Genomic DNA, 17,287 nt, shown 5'->3' with positions numbered 1-17,287 from the left:
AAGTTCAGATTTCAGCAGTACAGCATTTTTTGACAGAAGGTTGTGGGTGGTTTTTTGGTGGGTGGTTTTTTTTGTTATCTTTTTTTCTGATTGGTTCTGGTAGCATCCATTGCTACTTTAGATGTTTAGGAGAGAAGTACCTGCCACTTTCAACCCTGAGAGATTCTCCTCCTTTCATGAGGAATAATTGGAGTTGGCAAGCTTAGAGGTACCTGATGCTGTGTGCTGTCCTTTCTTTCTCACCCGAAATTCAATTCTTCTGCCCTTCTAGTCTTCTTGCCATGGTTTGTAGGGAAACAAGGCTAATGTAATCATTTGGTGGCTGTCCCCTTCCCTCACTGACCAATCAAATTTTACAGAAGGGTCAAAAATACTACGACGAAGCTTGAATTTCTACAAGACTTGTGCAACTGGATAGCTGGGTGGAGGAAAGAAACCCATTAAGTGTACGGGTTGAGAAGAAAATCCTTGCAAGTGTCCATATTGGAAAGACACTTTTAAAATTCCACAAATGCAGCAAGAACTTAAGCTGGAATATGCATTTTCTTAGAAATCCAGATCAGCAAACTCTGTCGTACAAGTAAGGCAGAAACTAAGCTTCGTTAACTCCCATGCTTACAAAACAGTACTAAAATCCTGTTTGTCTCCTCCATGCAGTCTCAGGTAAGAATGTATGTTCTCTTAAAAGTAAAGATCAATTTTTGTTTGATACTTTAGTTTGGTCTTACATTTAAATAAATCCCAGGTGTACCACGACTTTTACCTTTGTGTTAGGAATACATCCATGTTTCACTTAGAAATAAACAAAAAACTGTCCAACCCCCCTGCTAAAAAGCAAAACTGTTTGAGATGACGGTACGTATTGTTGTGAAGGACTGTCGATCATTATACCACACATGACTGAAAAACAGTATCTGATGGATTATGCATATTTCTATTTGATCTCTGGGGAATGCAACTCCCTCCCTGACTGAGTCAGGGTTCAGGAATAGGTCAGTAGAAAGTGTAGACATGTAACTACTGTAAAATCTTGTTTTATCCTTTTCGGCAAAGCTCTTGACAAAGCATCAGGTCTTCTAGTTGAACAGCTACCAGTTCCAATAAAATGAGCTCTTATGCCAGCATTATGTAAAAAGTAAAGACGAGAAGAGGGGAGGAAGGGAAAGAGAAGGTCAGAAATGTAATTTTGTAATCTTGTATGTATGTGCGCAGATTATAAAAAGGACTTTTTTTCCCCAATATAATGACATTTTTCCCTTCAAGTGAGACTAAGTGAACCTGCTTGAAATAGCAGAGTAATCTATACAAATTTGTTGTGAGACTTCATGTCTGTTTCTCCTTTTTGTTCTCCTTAATTCACTTTATAAAACAATAAAAAGTTTAAAGATGGAATGTTCTGACATATTGCAAGGTTGGGTGAGGGGGCTGGCCAGAAGGTCTTTTCCAACCAAAATTATTCTTTCAAGCTGAATTTCACAATGGTACCTCCAACACTGTGACACTGCAAAACCTAAACCAAAAGAGGAGGATGACGAGCTGAGAACCCCAGGTGGACACTGACTGCTGCGCAGGGGTGGCTGTTTGCTGCCATTCTGACCTTTTTTTGTGCCCTAGAAGGTGTTCCCTCCTCGTAGGGCACAACTGGAAACCTGTGTTCAGCAGACAGGTTGCCTCAAAATTTGGCTTGGTTTGACTCATCTTGTCAGCTAAGCTGAGATGGGGTTCAGGCAGTGCTTGGACAAGAGACCTTCTAGGAACAATTGGCTGCTGTAAATGGTGCTTTCCTCTCTGTGCGAGTGCCCCAGGATAGCAGTGTTTAATGCTTTTTGCCCAGAGGAGCTGGAACTCTGCCTCTTTCTCAAGGATAAATATTTAGTTGGCCGCTTAACCAGATGCTTTAGTAAACACCGAGCCTGTCTCATTGGATCCTTTTGAGTGAGATTTGCTGGTTTAGTAAGTGTCTGTCCTCTCCTGTTGTTGACAATTCTGCTCTTTTGCCCGACATAAAGGTAGAGGTAGTTCTGGACTTGGGAGTATAGCTAAGTCCAAGTCCAAAATGAATATGTTGCCTCCTGAACCGGCAGCTATAATGTTGTCCTTTTTAAGACTTCTCAGCACAGGTTTTGTGTATCCAGTTTTCTTTTCTGACTCTCCATATTTTGAGGATCACCTTTTCACATAGTGTCGTTGGGGCGTGTAGGTGCTCTGGTTCTTGTCCGCTGCTTTAGCAGAGGACCGCAGTTCCTAGAGGAGTGTAAGCCAGTTTCCTTGTACCATGTACAAAGTCGTGTGTGGTAGGTAAGACGAATTTGAAAACCTTGAGAGAAAATTAATGTAAACTCTTGTCTAACAGAGCTCTTCATGTATTTGCAGATTAGGCAGACAGAAAGCACTAGCAACTGAAGCTCTTCGTCTGCAGAATGGATGTGTGTGCATACATTTAGCGTTATGAAAAGCTTTCCTTCAGTGTGTATCACCCATCTATCAACTGTGGCTGGAAGAAGGATTTTTTTTTTTTTTTTTAAGGAGTGAAAGCATCATTCACTTTCTTTGCCACTTTGCTGATGTATCTGCTAGAGCAGCCTGTGTTATATCAGAGCCTGCCAGGTGAAAACTGGAATGAAGTCAGTGGTTCCCTTTGTACAGATGGACAAACAGACTAGCTTTTGGAATCAACCTAGTTTTCAATCAGCTGCTTATAGATAAAAAGATCCCATTTTTATATCCTCTCATCTAATTTGTGGGCTGGAAGGTATGACAATGCATGACTTGGATTCTGTAAGGCCTTCTGGACTGTCATATGCCTGGCCATAGCATACTGAACTTGACGGTCCAGCCATTTCCAGTCCCAGGTTCTTCCATTCCTGTTTGGGAATTACTCATGTTCCTAGGGGAGAGAGTCTCTTCAGGCATTCACAGTAGTGGCTACAGAAGTCCTTCCCCACTGTGGATTGTTAAAAAATGCTAGTATTTTCAAGAAGTAAAGTTCCTGGCGACAGGGAGCTGATATTCAGATAACTGTGTTGGTTGTCTCTCCAAAGTGCGTGCATTTGTGACTTGAGCTTTGCTCTGCAGTCCCTATGCTTCATCTGCAATTGCTCGATCCTCTCCAGGCTGCTTTCCAGGAAAACAGTCTTTTAGTTGTGTGAAATACATGCTGCTGTTGTTGGTCCATTGTATCTGCTGTAGTCTAGAAGCTTAAACGCTGCATTCCCTTCACTTCTTATTCCTTGGAAGTGACTCTGGATTTGGTACTTGAAGAGCCTTTCTACTGTAGCAAATCTAAATTTTTGTTGTCCCCCTGCCCCCACTCAAAGGGGAGGGACTGTGCTCATTTGAGCTGTTTAATTGCAATACTCTTAATCCCTTGAATAACTCTTTTAGCCTTCAGACTCCAAATCATCTTAGTTGCTAGATGTTTTACCAGTACTTGACACTGCTAACTTGGGTCCTAGGTGATGTGAATGTTTACTTTTTAAAGTAATATGGAAGATGTGTTTTCGCAGCTCTGCACTGTTTCTTGTTGAGGATGAGCTGTCCTGCAGAGATTTTCAAGAGTTTGTGCATTAAAGTCTTTCCCTTATGAGGTGGTAAAATCACCGTGCTTTTTTTCTGCCTTCACATTAATTCCTTTCCTTTGCTGTCTCTGCTGTTCCTCCCTCCTTCATTTTAATCTAATTACTATCATGGTGAGCTTGTCGGAAAGAACTCTTTATCCAGTGGTGACTACAGAGGGAATGTAGATGTATCAGTGAGTTGGTTGGTTTTGTTTTAAGTTTATCCTATGGGAGATGCTGACTTCTTGATTTATTTGTGCCCTGGATTGATTGATTTATTGAAGATGCCTTTAAATTCTAGAAGGAAATACTACATGGATTCTCTTCAGAAAAAGAACTAGCTTGCTTCACTGTACCAAACGAAGGTTAAAGAGAATGGGCTGAGCAGTGTTCAAGCTATACTGCAGGTTTGTCAGGCTTAATGGAGGAATCAAGTTGAATTAGTTATCACCATAGTTGAATGGTAGTCTGGACGTTCTCCAAAGTTGAAAATATGTACGTAATGAGACCCTAAAGTAAATGCACCAGCACTCCAATTCAGAGTTTTTGCATATGATTCTCTCTTGAATGCCCTCAGCTATAAAATGGTTGGAGCAGTGTTGTCCCTGATGGGTTTTTTTTAATTTCTAAGCATTTTAATTGTTCAATATTGCATTAGTTGCCCTTGTGTTGTATGCTAAGTCATGGTACATGCAATGGTTTTTAGACAACTATCCATACCAAAGTGAAACAGTCTGTTGATGGTGGCTTTTGCAAAGTGTGATGGTTGCAATTTGTCTGCTACTTTCAAAGACTTTTTATTTAACAGCATGAACATCTGGGAAATCCAGTTGGTGAAATCTTGATGGTTGATTTATAGGCCAAACTTTTTGAATGTATTAAAAGTAATTTCAAATGAAAGCTTTATAAAACAGTAAATGGGGGTTTTTCTATTCTTTGTCTCAAGTATCTTTATTTACAGTTTGGTGCTATGTATAAAAGATTGCTTCCCCAGGTGACTGCCTGGGGAATGATTGTTGTCCAGGTAAGTTAAGCTATAATAACAAAATAAGTATTTTACTTGTTTTAGGGTTAATTTAATCTAGTGGAAACTACTGGAAAGTTTTCATTGAATAAGGAGTCAGTTGGATTAAACACCAAGAAAGTTTATGGAAAAAAAATGAGAGAAATATGCAGAAGTAGTGATGATCCCACTTTCGGATCCTAAATGTGCTTGGTGTCCACAAAAGTTCCTCTCACAGTTTCTGTTTCATTCATTCCAGTGTTAGTACAGAGTGGTATTTTATATTGAAGGCATTGCTGGAAATGTCCAGATGCTGTCAGCTGAAATACTGAAGAAAAAGATATTGATATGAACTTCACAGTTAGGGCTACAGTCAGACTTCCAAGCAACTGATGGATTAGTTCCTTTGCTAAACATGAACGCTTTTTTTTTTTCCTTTTCTTCAGATCTGTAGTCGTAGTACTTGCTGTTAATTATAGTATGCATTTGCCTGCAGTAGTAGATCAGTGTGTTTAATACAGCGGTTTAAGGGCTTTTCGATAGAATCTTTCATGATGGATTGGCTATTCCTTCAGCTGCTTATTATCAATTTGTAGTATTTGAAGCTCTAGTTCTGAACACTGTTCCTTGTTAATTACTCTCCACCAGCAACAGTCCCACGTGGCTTATGCAGGAGGTACTACAGCCATTGAGATTTACACAGGATGGGAAATAGCTGAGGTTTTCAAACTGGTATTGCTGTAAAAGCCTAGAGCAAGCAACTTGTGTGTGATGCACATTTTTAGTGTAATACTTGTCCATCATAAAACCTTGTGAGTGCATTAAAAAAAAAGTAAACATGTTCTGTATTGGGTAAAAGGTTCTGTTATCGGTAGATGTATTTTGACATATGCATGTGGGTTTGCATTCTTTTTTATAGTTGGAAGAGTCCTTGTCCTTTGCCTGCAGTGGGCCTGATCCAAAGTCTCATGAAGCCTCTGTGCTTTGATTCAGACCTAGTATTTGCTATCTGTTCACAAGGCACAGGTGTAAAAGAAAATGAAGACTCAGACACTTACCATAAATCATTTATGTCACCTGTGCCATAATGTCAGATAGAGCTCTTTTGATATGCATTTGGGAGAGATGGTAAGGGCCAGATAGTACTCCATGAAGTACATTGTATTGCAATATTAATTTGTCATTGTCTTCAAGGTTGTCCTAAAAATAAAAAAGGACAATAAAAAAGAAATTACTCTGATTTTGCATATGGAAAAATTTACACACTGCCATCTCTTCTTATTTGCATTTGTGTCATTGATTGTGTGTGTGATCTAGCTGAACAAGGTAAACTGATGGTATTTTGTTTCTTTATCTAGACACACTACTTTGGCCTTTGGTTTCTCAGCAAGAGCCAGCAAGCCCGCTGGGTTGAACTGGAAAAGCCTCTGAAGAAGCAGCTGGACAAATTTGCCAATGAGCCTTTGCTTTTCTTTGGGGTAATGTTCTATGTGCCCAGTGTTTCCCGACTGCAGCAGGAGGTAACAAGGTATGTGGTTTCCCTCTGTTCACACTGTTGTGATACAGCTAGAAGGGAACAGACAGTTGCTTTGTTTCTGGCATTCAGTATTTGCTCAGGTATCATCTGGTTCTTTCCTTTCCTGATGATTGCCCAAATGGGAAAAAGTGAGAGAAGTTACCACTTGATAATATCAATTTGGAAAAAAACTAAAAAGCAGTATTGGTGAATGATTATACATGACCAACTGCAGAAACAAAAAGGGAATAAGAGATATATGTTTAAAAACCTCACATAAATTTTATAAGGGACCGTGGTCACCATACTGTTTTTCTGTAACCTTCTACTGATTAAAAGGAAGCCATAGGCAAAGGACCTCTATATACAGTTTTAGTTTATTATTCTTATGTCTACCTGTGCTTTGCTGAAAGTGAACTTTGGCATCTTTTCTGGGTTTTGCCTATCCCACTCCTGATTTTTTTTCCCGTTATGCTTCACAAAAGGATTAAAATTGTTAGAGGGTATTAGTCCTTTAATTATGATCAGTGTGCACCTTTGCAAACAACTTCAGTGGGAATGGCTCTTTTCTTCAGAGCCCTGTGCTGCAGTTGTAAAAATGCAACTGTTCTGAGGGGTTATTCTTGTAAACCACTTCACTGTGGTTTCTGCACATCTGTGCTGTATTTGAATTAAAAAAAACAAAAAGGGGGGGAAAAAAAAGCCCACCTCACCCAAAAAGGGGTGGGCTTGTTTTCTTTTCAACCAAAATTATTTCATTGATCTGGTCTAGAGCAAAGTTGCATCAGCACAACTAGAAGTAAAGCCTAGAATAAGTGGGTGAGGGCTACAGGGTGGCAGAAGCCTCCCCACTGGAAAAAATGTTCTGTTGCTGCAATCCTGAAATTCACCACGTGGTCATCATGTCTAAAAAAAGACGTATAAATAGTGGAGAAAGAGTGGCTTTACTTCTACAAAAGTGCAAGATGTGAAGCATTTTTTATATTGCAGATTGTGTATTTTAAAGGATTTTTTCTTAACACTGAACTGGAGAATTTACTTTAGTAGGATGCGAAAGATTTGATTCTTAAAATGACATCTGTTAAGCAGTCTCTTGACTACTGTATATGCAGAATTCTTGCCAAACAGTGGGCTGAAAGCATCACAAAACTTAAATTTCCCTGGGAATAGACTGAACATTGATGCTTGTCTGTATCTGTGTGTTGCTGCTTTGTACGCGTTGGGAGAGGGAAGCCTCATACCTTTTCCTTCAGAATTATTTAACATACAGTCGGAATGTCTGAAATGTCCTGTTGCTCACTTTTGTCATCCCAGTCCTGGCCTAGTTGTGTGCAAGGAAGCATTGTGGCTACTTGGATGCTATTATCTCTTCAAGCTGCAGCCTGCAGTGCTGATTGCTCATTCATAGCTCGCCTGCAGAGGTGTATTTGCTCATTCTGCCCAGGTTGGTAATAACAAAACATTTCAGTGACAATTGAACTTCACAGCACTCTCAACTGGAGTGGCTGCTGAATTGTTTTTCTTTCTGAAGTGATTGATAACATAAGCTGCAGAGTCTTATAAGTGCCTCTTATGTTTCTTTAAATGTCTGTAGCAAAACCAGCAGCTTACAAATGTATCTCAGATACAGAATAGCCTGTTAAGGTTTTGTTGTTGTGGTGGTGGTGGTGTTGTTTCCTGAAGTGTAATTGCTTCACTGTAGATGATATGATGGCAGCAAACCTTCAACTGTGCAATTCTAGGTAGATGCGGAAAATCTCATGTTTGAAGCAATGAGTGATGGGGACAGGGAGGACTCTTCTGAAACAAACGGCGGAGAAAGGCTTAGTCTAATGTGTGATTAGATGGACGGGGGGGGGGGGAGGATTGTAGGTTTTTTTGGCTTTGTTTGCTCTTGGTAAACTGATTAAACATTTGTTTTGAAATTGAGACTGGCTGCTTTTAGGATTAGGCTTGATCATTATTACCTGTGATGGCGAGGTAGGCACTAGGCTCGCCCACTCAGTGCTTATGTATTCGACTTATATTTATGTACAAATGACAAATCTGTCTTAAATGCAAAACTGATGATCAGACACTTCATCTCCTTCTGGGAAGCTGCAGAACCACCACAAACAAACAAACCCAACCCCAAAAGAAAACCATTGCCAAAGGCTGAAGCTGCAAAGCTAGTGACAGCACTGCCAGCAGTGAACCTGTTACCTTTGTAACCTTCTCTTGGTGGAAACATCTCCAGCCCCGAGATTGCCTGGCCATGTTTGGAGCTTGAGGTTAAACCCATCTTTCAGTCCAGGCTTTTAGTTAATTGTAGACTCCAGAATTGCCAGGGTTGATTATATATTCCTTGAAGATGATGAAAATTCTTCTGAGAATGCTTCAGCAAACACTTACATAATCCACAAGTATTCAAAACCCAGGGAATTGGTTTACTAAGATGATTTACTCTGCCTCTGGTTTGTAGGATTATAGACTTTGGCTTGGTAGCTGGTTTTCAGAGATTTGTCCTGAATTGAATATTCCCCCTCCTTCCAGCAACTGCAGCCCCCTGCACCTCATGCACTATCATTGCAAAGAGGGAAAATGATCCAAGGCTTTTAGGTTTTGTTGGTTGAGAAGAGGGGTTGGTCAGTGGCTCTGAGGCAGTGTTCCTTTATCATTTTTATTTGAAAGACCATCTGACTCTTCAAAACAATCTGTGGACCATTTTGTGTTCTGCTATTGTTTCGCAGCTGGGACCAACAGGAGGAACCCTTGTACAAATAAGACAACTCATATTTAGGTGAACCCATAATAATTTATTTATAAAATCATAACTTCTTTACATTTTATCATTACTGTTGGAAGTCTAAAATGCTAATTATGCCTGCAGGCATAATAGCAGGATTTTGGCTGCCTGCAGGTATTGGTAGTGGTCAGGAGCTCTTAATGGTTTTGCTGGTAACTTCCTGTATTGCACAAGCCAAATGTGGATGCAGAAATACGGGTGAGTAACACTGCTTCAAGCGCTATGTCCCCCAGTGGTGAACAGACTCTATGGGAACCTGTCCATATGTGATGTGCTGGGAGAGGAGTGGAATAGTAATCTAGTAAGAAGTCAGTGCTGTCCTTCAGAGGTACAATGTGGGTACAATGTTTGACTTGCTGAAGCTAAATGCAAGTAGAAGTGCTAACCACAGAGTTGCAGAATGGTTGAGGTTGGAAGGTACCTCTGGAGATCGTGTGCTCAGAGCAGGGTCAACTAGAGGAGATTGCTCTAGGACTGTATGCCATTGGATTTTGAATATCTCTATGGATGGAGAGACTCCACGCCTTCTCTGAAAAACCCGTTCCAGTGTTCAGCCACCCCTGCCATAAATTAAGGGGGGTTTGTGTTTAGAAGGAATTTATTGTATTTCAATTTGTGCACAAATGACCTCGTAATTTTAAAGGTGTGGACGGGTATTGAGTGACTGAGTGAGTGAATGGGTTATGTGGCTTGGCCATGTAACTGGTTATTGAGTTATTGGTTAATAACCAAATACTGGTTATTGCTGCAGGCACCTGTCGTATGAACACAAGCACAGCCATGACTTAATGTGGGATGCCTGTAGTTAATTTGTAAGAGGTATTTCTGATAATATGAGAAAGAAGGGCCTGTGGGATCCTTGGGAAAGAAAATGAAAAGACAAGACTGCCAGAGCAGTTTATGCAGCTAACAGCTCTTTGAAGTCAACCTCTGAGGCCTGCAAGAAAAGATGAGGCAAAGAGTACTCTGGGGGACACATTAATCATTTTAGTAGGTCAGATCTGACTCTGTAGCTTGCAGTTCTTCTTTTTTACAAAATTGGCTCTTGCTTAAAGATACAAACGTTAGTTGGTGTGGGTTTGTTTTCCTCCTCAGACAAAGTGGAGCGTTGGGACAGGGTAAGAAGCACCAGCAGGACATCATTAGTCTTGTTTGGTTAGTGATTTTTGAATGCGAATGGTGAGGCTTCTCAGGACAGCCATGTTTCTTGACCTGTGAACAGAAGCTTCCTACGGATGTCCTAGGGAAATGTACAGAAAGCAGCCACCAGTTGTAGAGTACCTGTCTCTTCTTTCTGGTAATGGCAATGAAATAAATGTTACTGTTATGCTTTCCTTTCAACGTAATAGCATTGTACTCTTGGCATTGGGCCTTCTCCTCGGAGAGCTATTTCCTACCCTCTAGTCCTCTCTTATTTCCCTACTCTTTCTAGTCTGTTTCTTTTGTCTTGGGTTGAGGCTCCCATCTGTAGATATCCCCTGATCTTAATCCTGTCTCCTCCAAGATCTCGGTGACTCCAGCATCTCCCCCACCTCTAGTCCTGGCATTCTGCCTGCACCCGCTTCCACAGACATCTTCCAGGGGGAATTATGAATTAAAGCCCCATGATAATTTCTTAAGGTGTCAGTAGGAGTTTCACCATGTTGTAATGGCTATAATTTGAAAATTTCTAGAAGAATTTGTGATAAACCAAATTAAAAAAACCCAACCAAACAAACAAAAAAAAACCCTCTCCAGGCTTGATGGCAGCTACAGCAGGAGCCATTTGGGTGGGAGTATGGGGGCTGGCACATTAGCAAAAGGCATTTTTCATGGAAGGCTACTTAGACAGCCTCTTTTTAGTCATCCAGCTGTTCTCAGAGTGAGCAGCCATCGCAGGTGGAGATGCTGCGCATGCTTTTGGCATATTTAAAGCACCTGGGATCTGCATACTGTCTGATATAAAGCAGTCTTTGTGATGCCCTGTAGAGTAGATATTTGCATAGATTAGAAATATAAATCTGCCTTTTATTTTCTGCTAACTCCTCAGAGGGGAGGCATCCTTTCAACCATTTATTTTAAAAAAATAAGCCTTTGTACAGTGTCAAAGTAAACAAGCTTGCTTTCACTGTGCTCTTGTTCCAAAAACAGAGAACCCACACACTCTTGTGGCTTTCTGAAAATGTGGGTGCGATGTTGCTTTCTGCACAAGCATCAGACAATCCGTGGCCTTTTTTTTTTTCCCAGAGTTCGAAAGGAAAGCTGAAGTTACATTTTGCTCCCCACAGTATCTCTATCTTCATGTGCGATACTCCTGTGCCTCCTGTGAAGGAATGAAGGTGTGCTTTGGTCTGGTTTTCTTTTTTACTTTCTTGGAAGAAGCTTTCAGTATCTTGCTTATGTGCTCTGTACCCAGTAATATCTGATGGTGTTTGTGCTGTTGCAGATTGGGGCATAATCCTGCAAAACGAGAGCAGTTCCTAGTCTGGGTGCCACCAGTGGGGCTGGGTCCCCATGGTGCTGTGCACGGTAGGTCTGGTATGCATGACTATGTAGGGAGGGACATATTCCAGCATCTACACTGTTCTGCATTAGGCTTTTGCCCCAAGTTCAGCTGTCAGCTCTGCATTTTCCCTGAAGAACATGCTGTACAGCTTTCCAGTGAAAGAAAACACAGAGTGTTTGGAATGGGATGGCTGCACCTGCAAAGTGTGGGAATGAATGTGTTTGCAGGTGGAAAATTAGAGCCTGTGGCTGCCAGGCCTCTTTTCTGGAGGGCCTGTGAAAAATCAGCCTCAAACTTATCCTCCTTTAACTAAGTGAGCATTTCTTCCCTCAGATGTTTTGCTACCTTGCCCTTTCCTTCACCATTTCTTGTAGCTGTGTTTTTCTGTTTGTCTTTTAAGGAAATATTTCTTCTTCACAATTCCCCACCTTTCCCTTTCTTTATTTTTCTTCAAGTGCTAGGTGAAGAATTTTTAAACAGACATTCTTCTAAAACATACAGAGCTACGGACTGTTAGGACTGTATGAATCTTTAAATCATGTGAGGATAAAGTAGGGGGGAAAAAATTACTGTTTGACTGCTTCATATTTACACGGAAAAATGTTCTGGCAAATCTACTCTTTTTTTTTTTATAAACTCTGGGCTTTTTTTCCTTCCTCTCAAAAAAGTCCTTCTTAAATGTCTTGCCTACTTGAGCTTATCTTTGCTTTTAGCTGCTTTGCTTTATTTTTTTTGAACAAGCTAAAGTTTCACATCCTCCTGTGTTGCTAGCTTTTAATACAAGTACAATCAGCTGGAGTTTTGTAGCAGTCACTGCTGTGTTTACTTGGTGCTTTTAATTGTTGTGTTAAGGCTGGATATCGCATATGCTCCTGTGCTAGCTTGGTTTTGTGGCAAGCTCGATGGTGTGGAACTCTTTTGGCTGTTAAGGTTGTAAGGTCCATGAGGCTGCTTTGCTTTTCATGCTTGGTCACACCTGCAGCTTGTGGCTATCTGAGAAGTCTTTGTGTGTACCTTTGAGTTCATGGTAGTTGATTTGAGCACTGTAGTGACTTCATTGTCCAAAATGATTATTTTGTATATCACAGTGTGTCAGAAAAAAACAGCATGATGTGTACCATCTGATTTGTTCAGGACAGCCTTGACTGTGCTTGCCTGAAGTGATGGACTGTGGCAGGTTGTGTGGCTATGCTTGCTAATATACCTCTGGTAGACCCATAGGATTTTGTTAATGCCAATGGTTCTTAAAAATTCAGCAACACTTAAAAATTTTTTTTTTCTATGAAAGTACAGAGAAATATCATGCAGGATGTGCGGAAAATAGAGATGTGTGGTTAAGTTGGATGGGTCGGCAAGTGAGCAAGAACTGAGTGATACACAGCAAGTGGGAAGGTGGAGTATTTAAAACACAAAAGGCCAGAGTTCCGTGTCTCACACCTGGAGATTTAAGTCAGAATTTAACCATTCAGTATTACTGGCGTAACTGAGCGGAAAAAAGTTTTTGGTTTTCAAGCAGCAGAAGCCTTACTGCCTTGTCCAAATTTGTCTCTTCCCAAGAACCTTCATCATTTCATGTTTATGGTGTACTTCCCAGCACATGTTTTAAGAGCATGGCTGCTCTCTTGGAAAGATGGTATCTGGGAGCAGGCTATATAGTTTCCAGAGAAATGAATGCAACCAGTTTTTCATTGCCCTCTTTTTCTGGGAAATGTCACAGCTGCTGTGTGGGTGCCAGTCAGCTGTGCTGCGCTTACGGAGCAGCTCTGCTCACACCACGCAGGAAAGGCCATGACACGTAGCCCTCTCTTGACCCTAGGAAGAGCTATGTGGCTTGCCCAACTGGAAAGATGTTGCACCTCTTCACTAAGAAGCAAGACCGTTCTCTTCAACACAAATATGATATCAACGATCAGAACAGTCCCTTGTTTTTAACTATTTCCAGTTTAAAAGTCTCTGTCAGTTCTCTTTGTCTGTTTCTTATATTGGGCTGGATCCTTGTGTAGCATAAACCAGTGTAGCTCCTTTCTTCTAACAGAATATTTCCAACTTTTTAATGATATATATTTTATATGTATCATATTTCTGCTTTATAGAGAGCTATAGGTCAGTGGACTGTAATTTTAAATGATTCACATGAATTAAGGCAATCACTGCTATACATGAAAGTCGTATCAAATGAACAGAAAAGGACAGGATGTTCTGTCAGAACGGCAGACCTTAGAAATGGAAAATAATTTCATCCCATGAATCCTGTCAAACCTTTTGTTGTCCGCTAAATGATTTGGAGAGGTAAATTACTGGATAAGTTTTACAGGGGAATGGTAGGGAACAACTGTGAAGTGGCATGGGGTGCCAACTGACCTATATGTGGTGGTACTAATTCTTTCTTTTTTAACTGAAGAACTAATATATAGTGCTGTAGGTAGGTGCTGTGTCATGAAACACAGTAAAAGAAGAGTTAGGACAAGTAAATGTCTTATTAATGAGAATGTTCATGAGACATTGTGGTGGGGTCTCCCAAAGAAAGCAGCAGGAACTCTGGAACTGAAATTTTATAAATCAACGGGAGACAAAGAAATTTCTGCTGGTACAGAATCCTATTTTGGTTTAGACTGTGGTTGCCAGCCTGCCTGACCCTACATACAGGTCCCGGTCCTGATCATGGTCCCAGTGCTGATCATCTCATGGACTGGAACTGCACCCTATCTCCCAAGGCTGGGAGAAAGGCAAGCTCTGGGATTCATTGCTAAGTGGAGGAAGTTGTGAACCCCCAGGGATCCCAGCTGTCTTCTCTTGGACAAGACTGAGGATGGGTCCTGAAGTAACTTGGTAATGTCGACCTTTTGTTCTTTTCTTCCAGCTGCAGGAATTTGGGACTAAACAGCAATGCTGTCAGCCACCCCAGCTACTGTCTAGGAGCTCACGTAGCCCAGGCAGGGGAGCAGCTCTGGAACTGCTTGCAAGCTGGATGAGTCTTAAGAGCCCTGGGTGGCCACCCAGGCTTAGACAGTCTGGGGTATTTGCATTTTGGTGCTCCTTTGATGGTTTTATTGTTTTGTTTTAATTATTAGACTTTTTTAATATTAGTGGCTACTGCAGCATAAAAAACACACATTAGGCTTGTAGCCTGCCTTGTTGTAAACAAGCTGATACTTAATTAGCTTTAATGTTGTTTTTAGAGGACAGCAACAACAAATAATGTGCAGTATTTGCTTGGGTCTTCTTGTGTTCATATTATTGCAGCGTATGTGTTGTTTTGCTTTTCAGTAACACTCTTGAGTTGGTTCTTTTTGGATGTGTATTTTAGTGGATGTTTAAACTTTGACTTCAAAATAAGAACTCCTTCAAGGCAGACCTAAGATTCAACACTAATTCCCTGTTTATAAAATAACTTGCTGAGGAGGGCAAACCCTTCTCCCAGCTGACTTTCTTCAGTGAATGGGGAGCTTGTTCTCTGTGCGTTGGTTATTGAAAGCTGAGCAATTTGTGCCAGATATTTTAAGAAACTGTTGACGCTTAGATCTAATCTATTACATTATACTGTGCTTTTAGACCAGAAAGTGAATGTGTTTTCATGTGTGTGGTTGGGCAGTACATATGTAGCAATTCTAAAAAATAGCGTTGCATAACTATAAATACAGTGTTGGATACTTCGGCCTGCATTCTTGCTTTAGTGTGTTTTGAAGGCAGTGGCTGTGATGGTTAGAAATGTTGTAACGGGAATGTCTTGGCATTAGGCAGTATCACATTTACATCTGATCATGAGGAAATAATACTTATTTTATGTTCTGAGGCTTAGTCACGTGTTCTTACATATCGCTCTCCTGATGGGAACTATTTGTATGTTCAATTTTAGTACAACAGATACTTTTGGAGTATTCTAGACTTTTTATTGGGTCCTTTTAAATGGCAGCAAAGGCTACATTTTGAGTTTCTACTCTTCTCGTATGATAAAGATACACTATTTACACACAGTGCTGGAGCTTCCTCTCTGGTCTTAGGTAGACCAGCTTGAATCCTTCCATGCCAGTCACGCTGGTGAAGGCATTTGCACTTGGGAAAAGGCACTTTGTATCTTCCTTTCCTGTCCACCTGGGCACACGTGGTGTTGGAGACACTTGCCGAACCTGTGCGTTGGTTGGGTGGCCTGAGCTTGCATTGAACGCTGATCAGCTCTTGCTGATTCCTGCTAGGGGGTGAGGAATGTGGATGGCTTTTACCATAGTTGGGAACCAGAAATGGTTCATATTTTTTGGAAAAATTCTGCACCTGGGTATAATAATGTAACAAATTTATTGTCCATGCTTGTGATTTTTATTGAGTATGTTAGGATTTTCCTTAAACTTTGCAGCTCTTGAAATGAGGTAATGATACGAATTTCAGTCTGAGATTATTTTTTAGATGTTCAAAACAAAACTCAAACTAGATTGGTAACACAGCAAGGAAATAAAGGCATGAGAGGTCTGACTCCAAGTAATCTATAGCTTTCAAAAACCAGAAGGAAAAAGAGCACCTAGCTTTACTAAATACAGAAGTATCATTCTTCAATAATAGCATGGCTTTGAGGGGGCTTGATTCATGGCCCATGAAACTTCAGAGATGACAGTACATTAATTGTGCATCCATTTCAGAAGCGCAGAGGGAGCAGATGGATAGAAAATGTAGGTATGTGCAGCAGGAGAGAGGAGGAATCATACAATATCTCAAGTTGGAAGGGACCCATAACGATCATCGAGTCCAACTCCCTGCTCCTCACAGGACTGCGTAAAACTAAATCATATGACTAAGAGTGTCGTCCAGACGCTCCTTGAACTCTCACAGGCTTTGTGCTGTGACTGCTTCCCTGGGGAACCTGATCCAGTGACTGACCAACCTCTCAGTGAAGAAGCTTTTCCTAATGTCCAATCTGAACTTCCCCTGATGCACCTTCATTCCATTTCCTCGTGTCCTATTCCTGGTCACCAGAGGAAGCTAATCATGATTAGGACATGGCTGCAAATCACCATGTTAAAAATGTGTCTTGAATTGCATAGGACAGTCAGGATTGAATCTTAATTCCATGAAGAAGAGCTGAAGGTCCATGAGACTGAACCTGGTACTTAGGACATTTTATGATCCTTAAAGAGAAGGAAATAAATGAAGCGTTTTGAAACTTGGTTTGGAGGTCTAACCAACTTCTGATGCAGGAGAGCGTCTTCTGCCTTCCTGCAAGGAAACAAAACCTTTTGAGTGGCCTATATATTTATTTTGTGATATCTGACAGTTGAAATGGTGCTGAGGCTAGAAATCTGTCCTTCTGTTTTTATCAGTGAAGAGCTTGCTTTGTGTACGAAGCTGTGTGTTTGGATGAGTCACACCTACCGCTTTCTGTTTCTCAGCCTGCAAGGAAGCTGTCCTCACCGCTGTTGGCAATAAACGTTTGTGTTATGTGGATCACTGGGATAACCTGGAGCATCAGTTCTATTTAAATCCTGTCCTTCTTGGCCCTTGGCTTTCCCCTGTTAGATTTCCCAGTGCCAGACACCCATATGGTTGCATATTCCTAGCTGTATTGTTAACAGTACCCATTTTTAATGTGTGTGTGTTTATGGAAAACCGGTTGAAAGTCTGCTTGTATGATCTGAACGTGTCCCCGTGTTCTTGTTTTGTATTTGTAGCAGGTTACCTTAAATAGTGCTGAAAAGTTATTTTAAATCTTGCTGTAATTGGCAGTAGAACAACCTCATGAAAACTGCAGCTTACTTGTTGGAATGAAGTGGAAAGTTGCATCCGGCTTTCTTTAAACTACAGACTGTCTTAAAGAGAGGATGAGCATATGGATAGTAAGCTTCTGCTTACACAGCTGGAGGATTTGTCAGAAGAAGTTGCATTTAACAACATGGGCCCAGCTAGATCTACTCATACTTGAAGACTCCCCGAGAAACCTTCAGCTAGGTATTTA

General features: G+C 40.9%; 1 protein-coding gene across 1 annotated transcript in view; it reads left to right on the top strand.

Annotated features, from left to right (window-relative positions):
• The window catches only part of PTPN14 (protein tyrosine phosphatase non-receptor type 14), a 122,359-nt gene that overhangs the window by 46,317 nt on the left and 58,755 nt on the right, over positions 1-17,287 (top strand). Inside the window, exon 3 of the mRNA XM_072856928.1 lies at positions 5,919-6,088. Coding sequence (XP_072713029.1) covers positions 5,919-6,088 — 170 coding nt within the window. The remainder of the gene's footprint in view (positions 1-5,918; positions 6,089-17,287) is intronic.

Source organism: Ciconia boyciana, chromosome 3 (genome assembly GCF_034638445.1).
Source record: "Ciconia boyciana chromosome 3, ASM3463844v1, whole genome shotgun sequence".
NCBI classification, from domain to species: domain Eukaryota; kingdom Metazoa; phylum Chordata; class Aves; order Ciconiiformes; family Ciconiidae; genus Ciconia; species Ciconia boyciana.
Note: the sequence above shows the minus strand (reverse complement) of the source record. Positions and strands in the feature narration are given on the sequence as shown.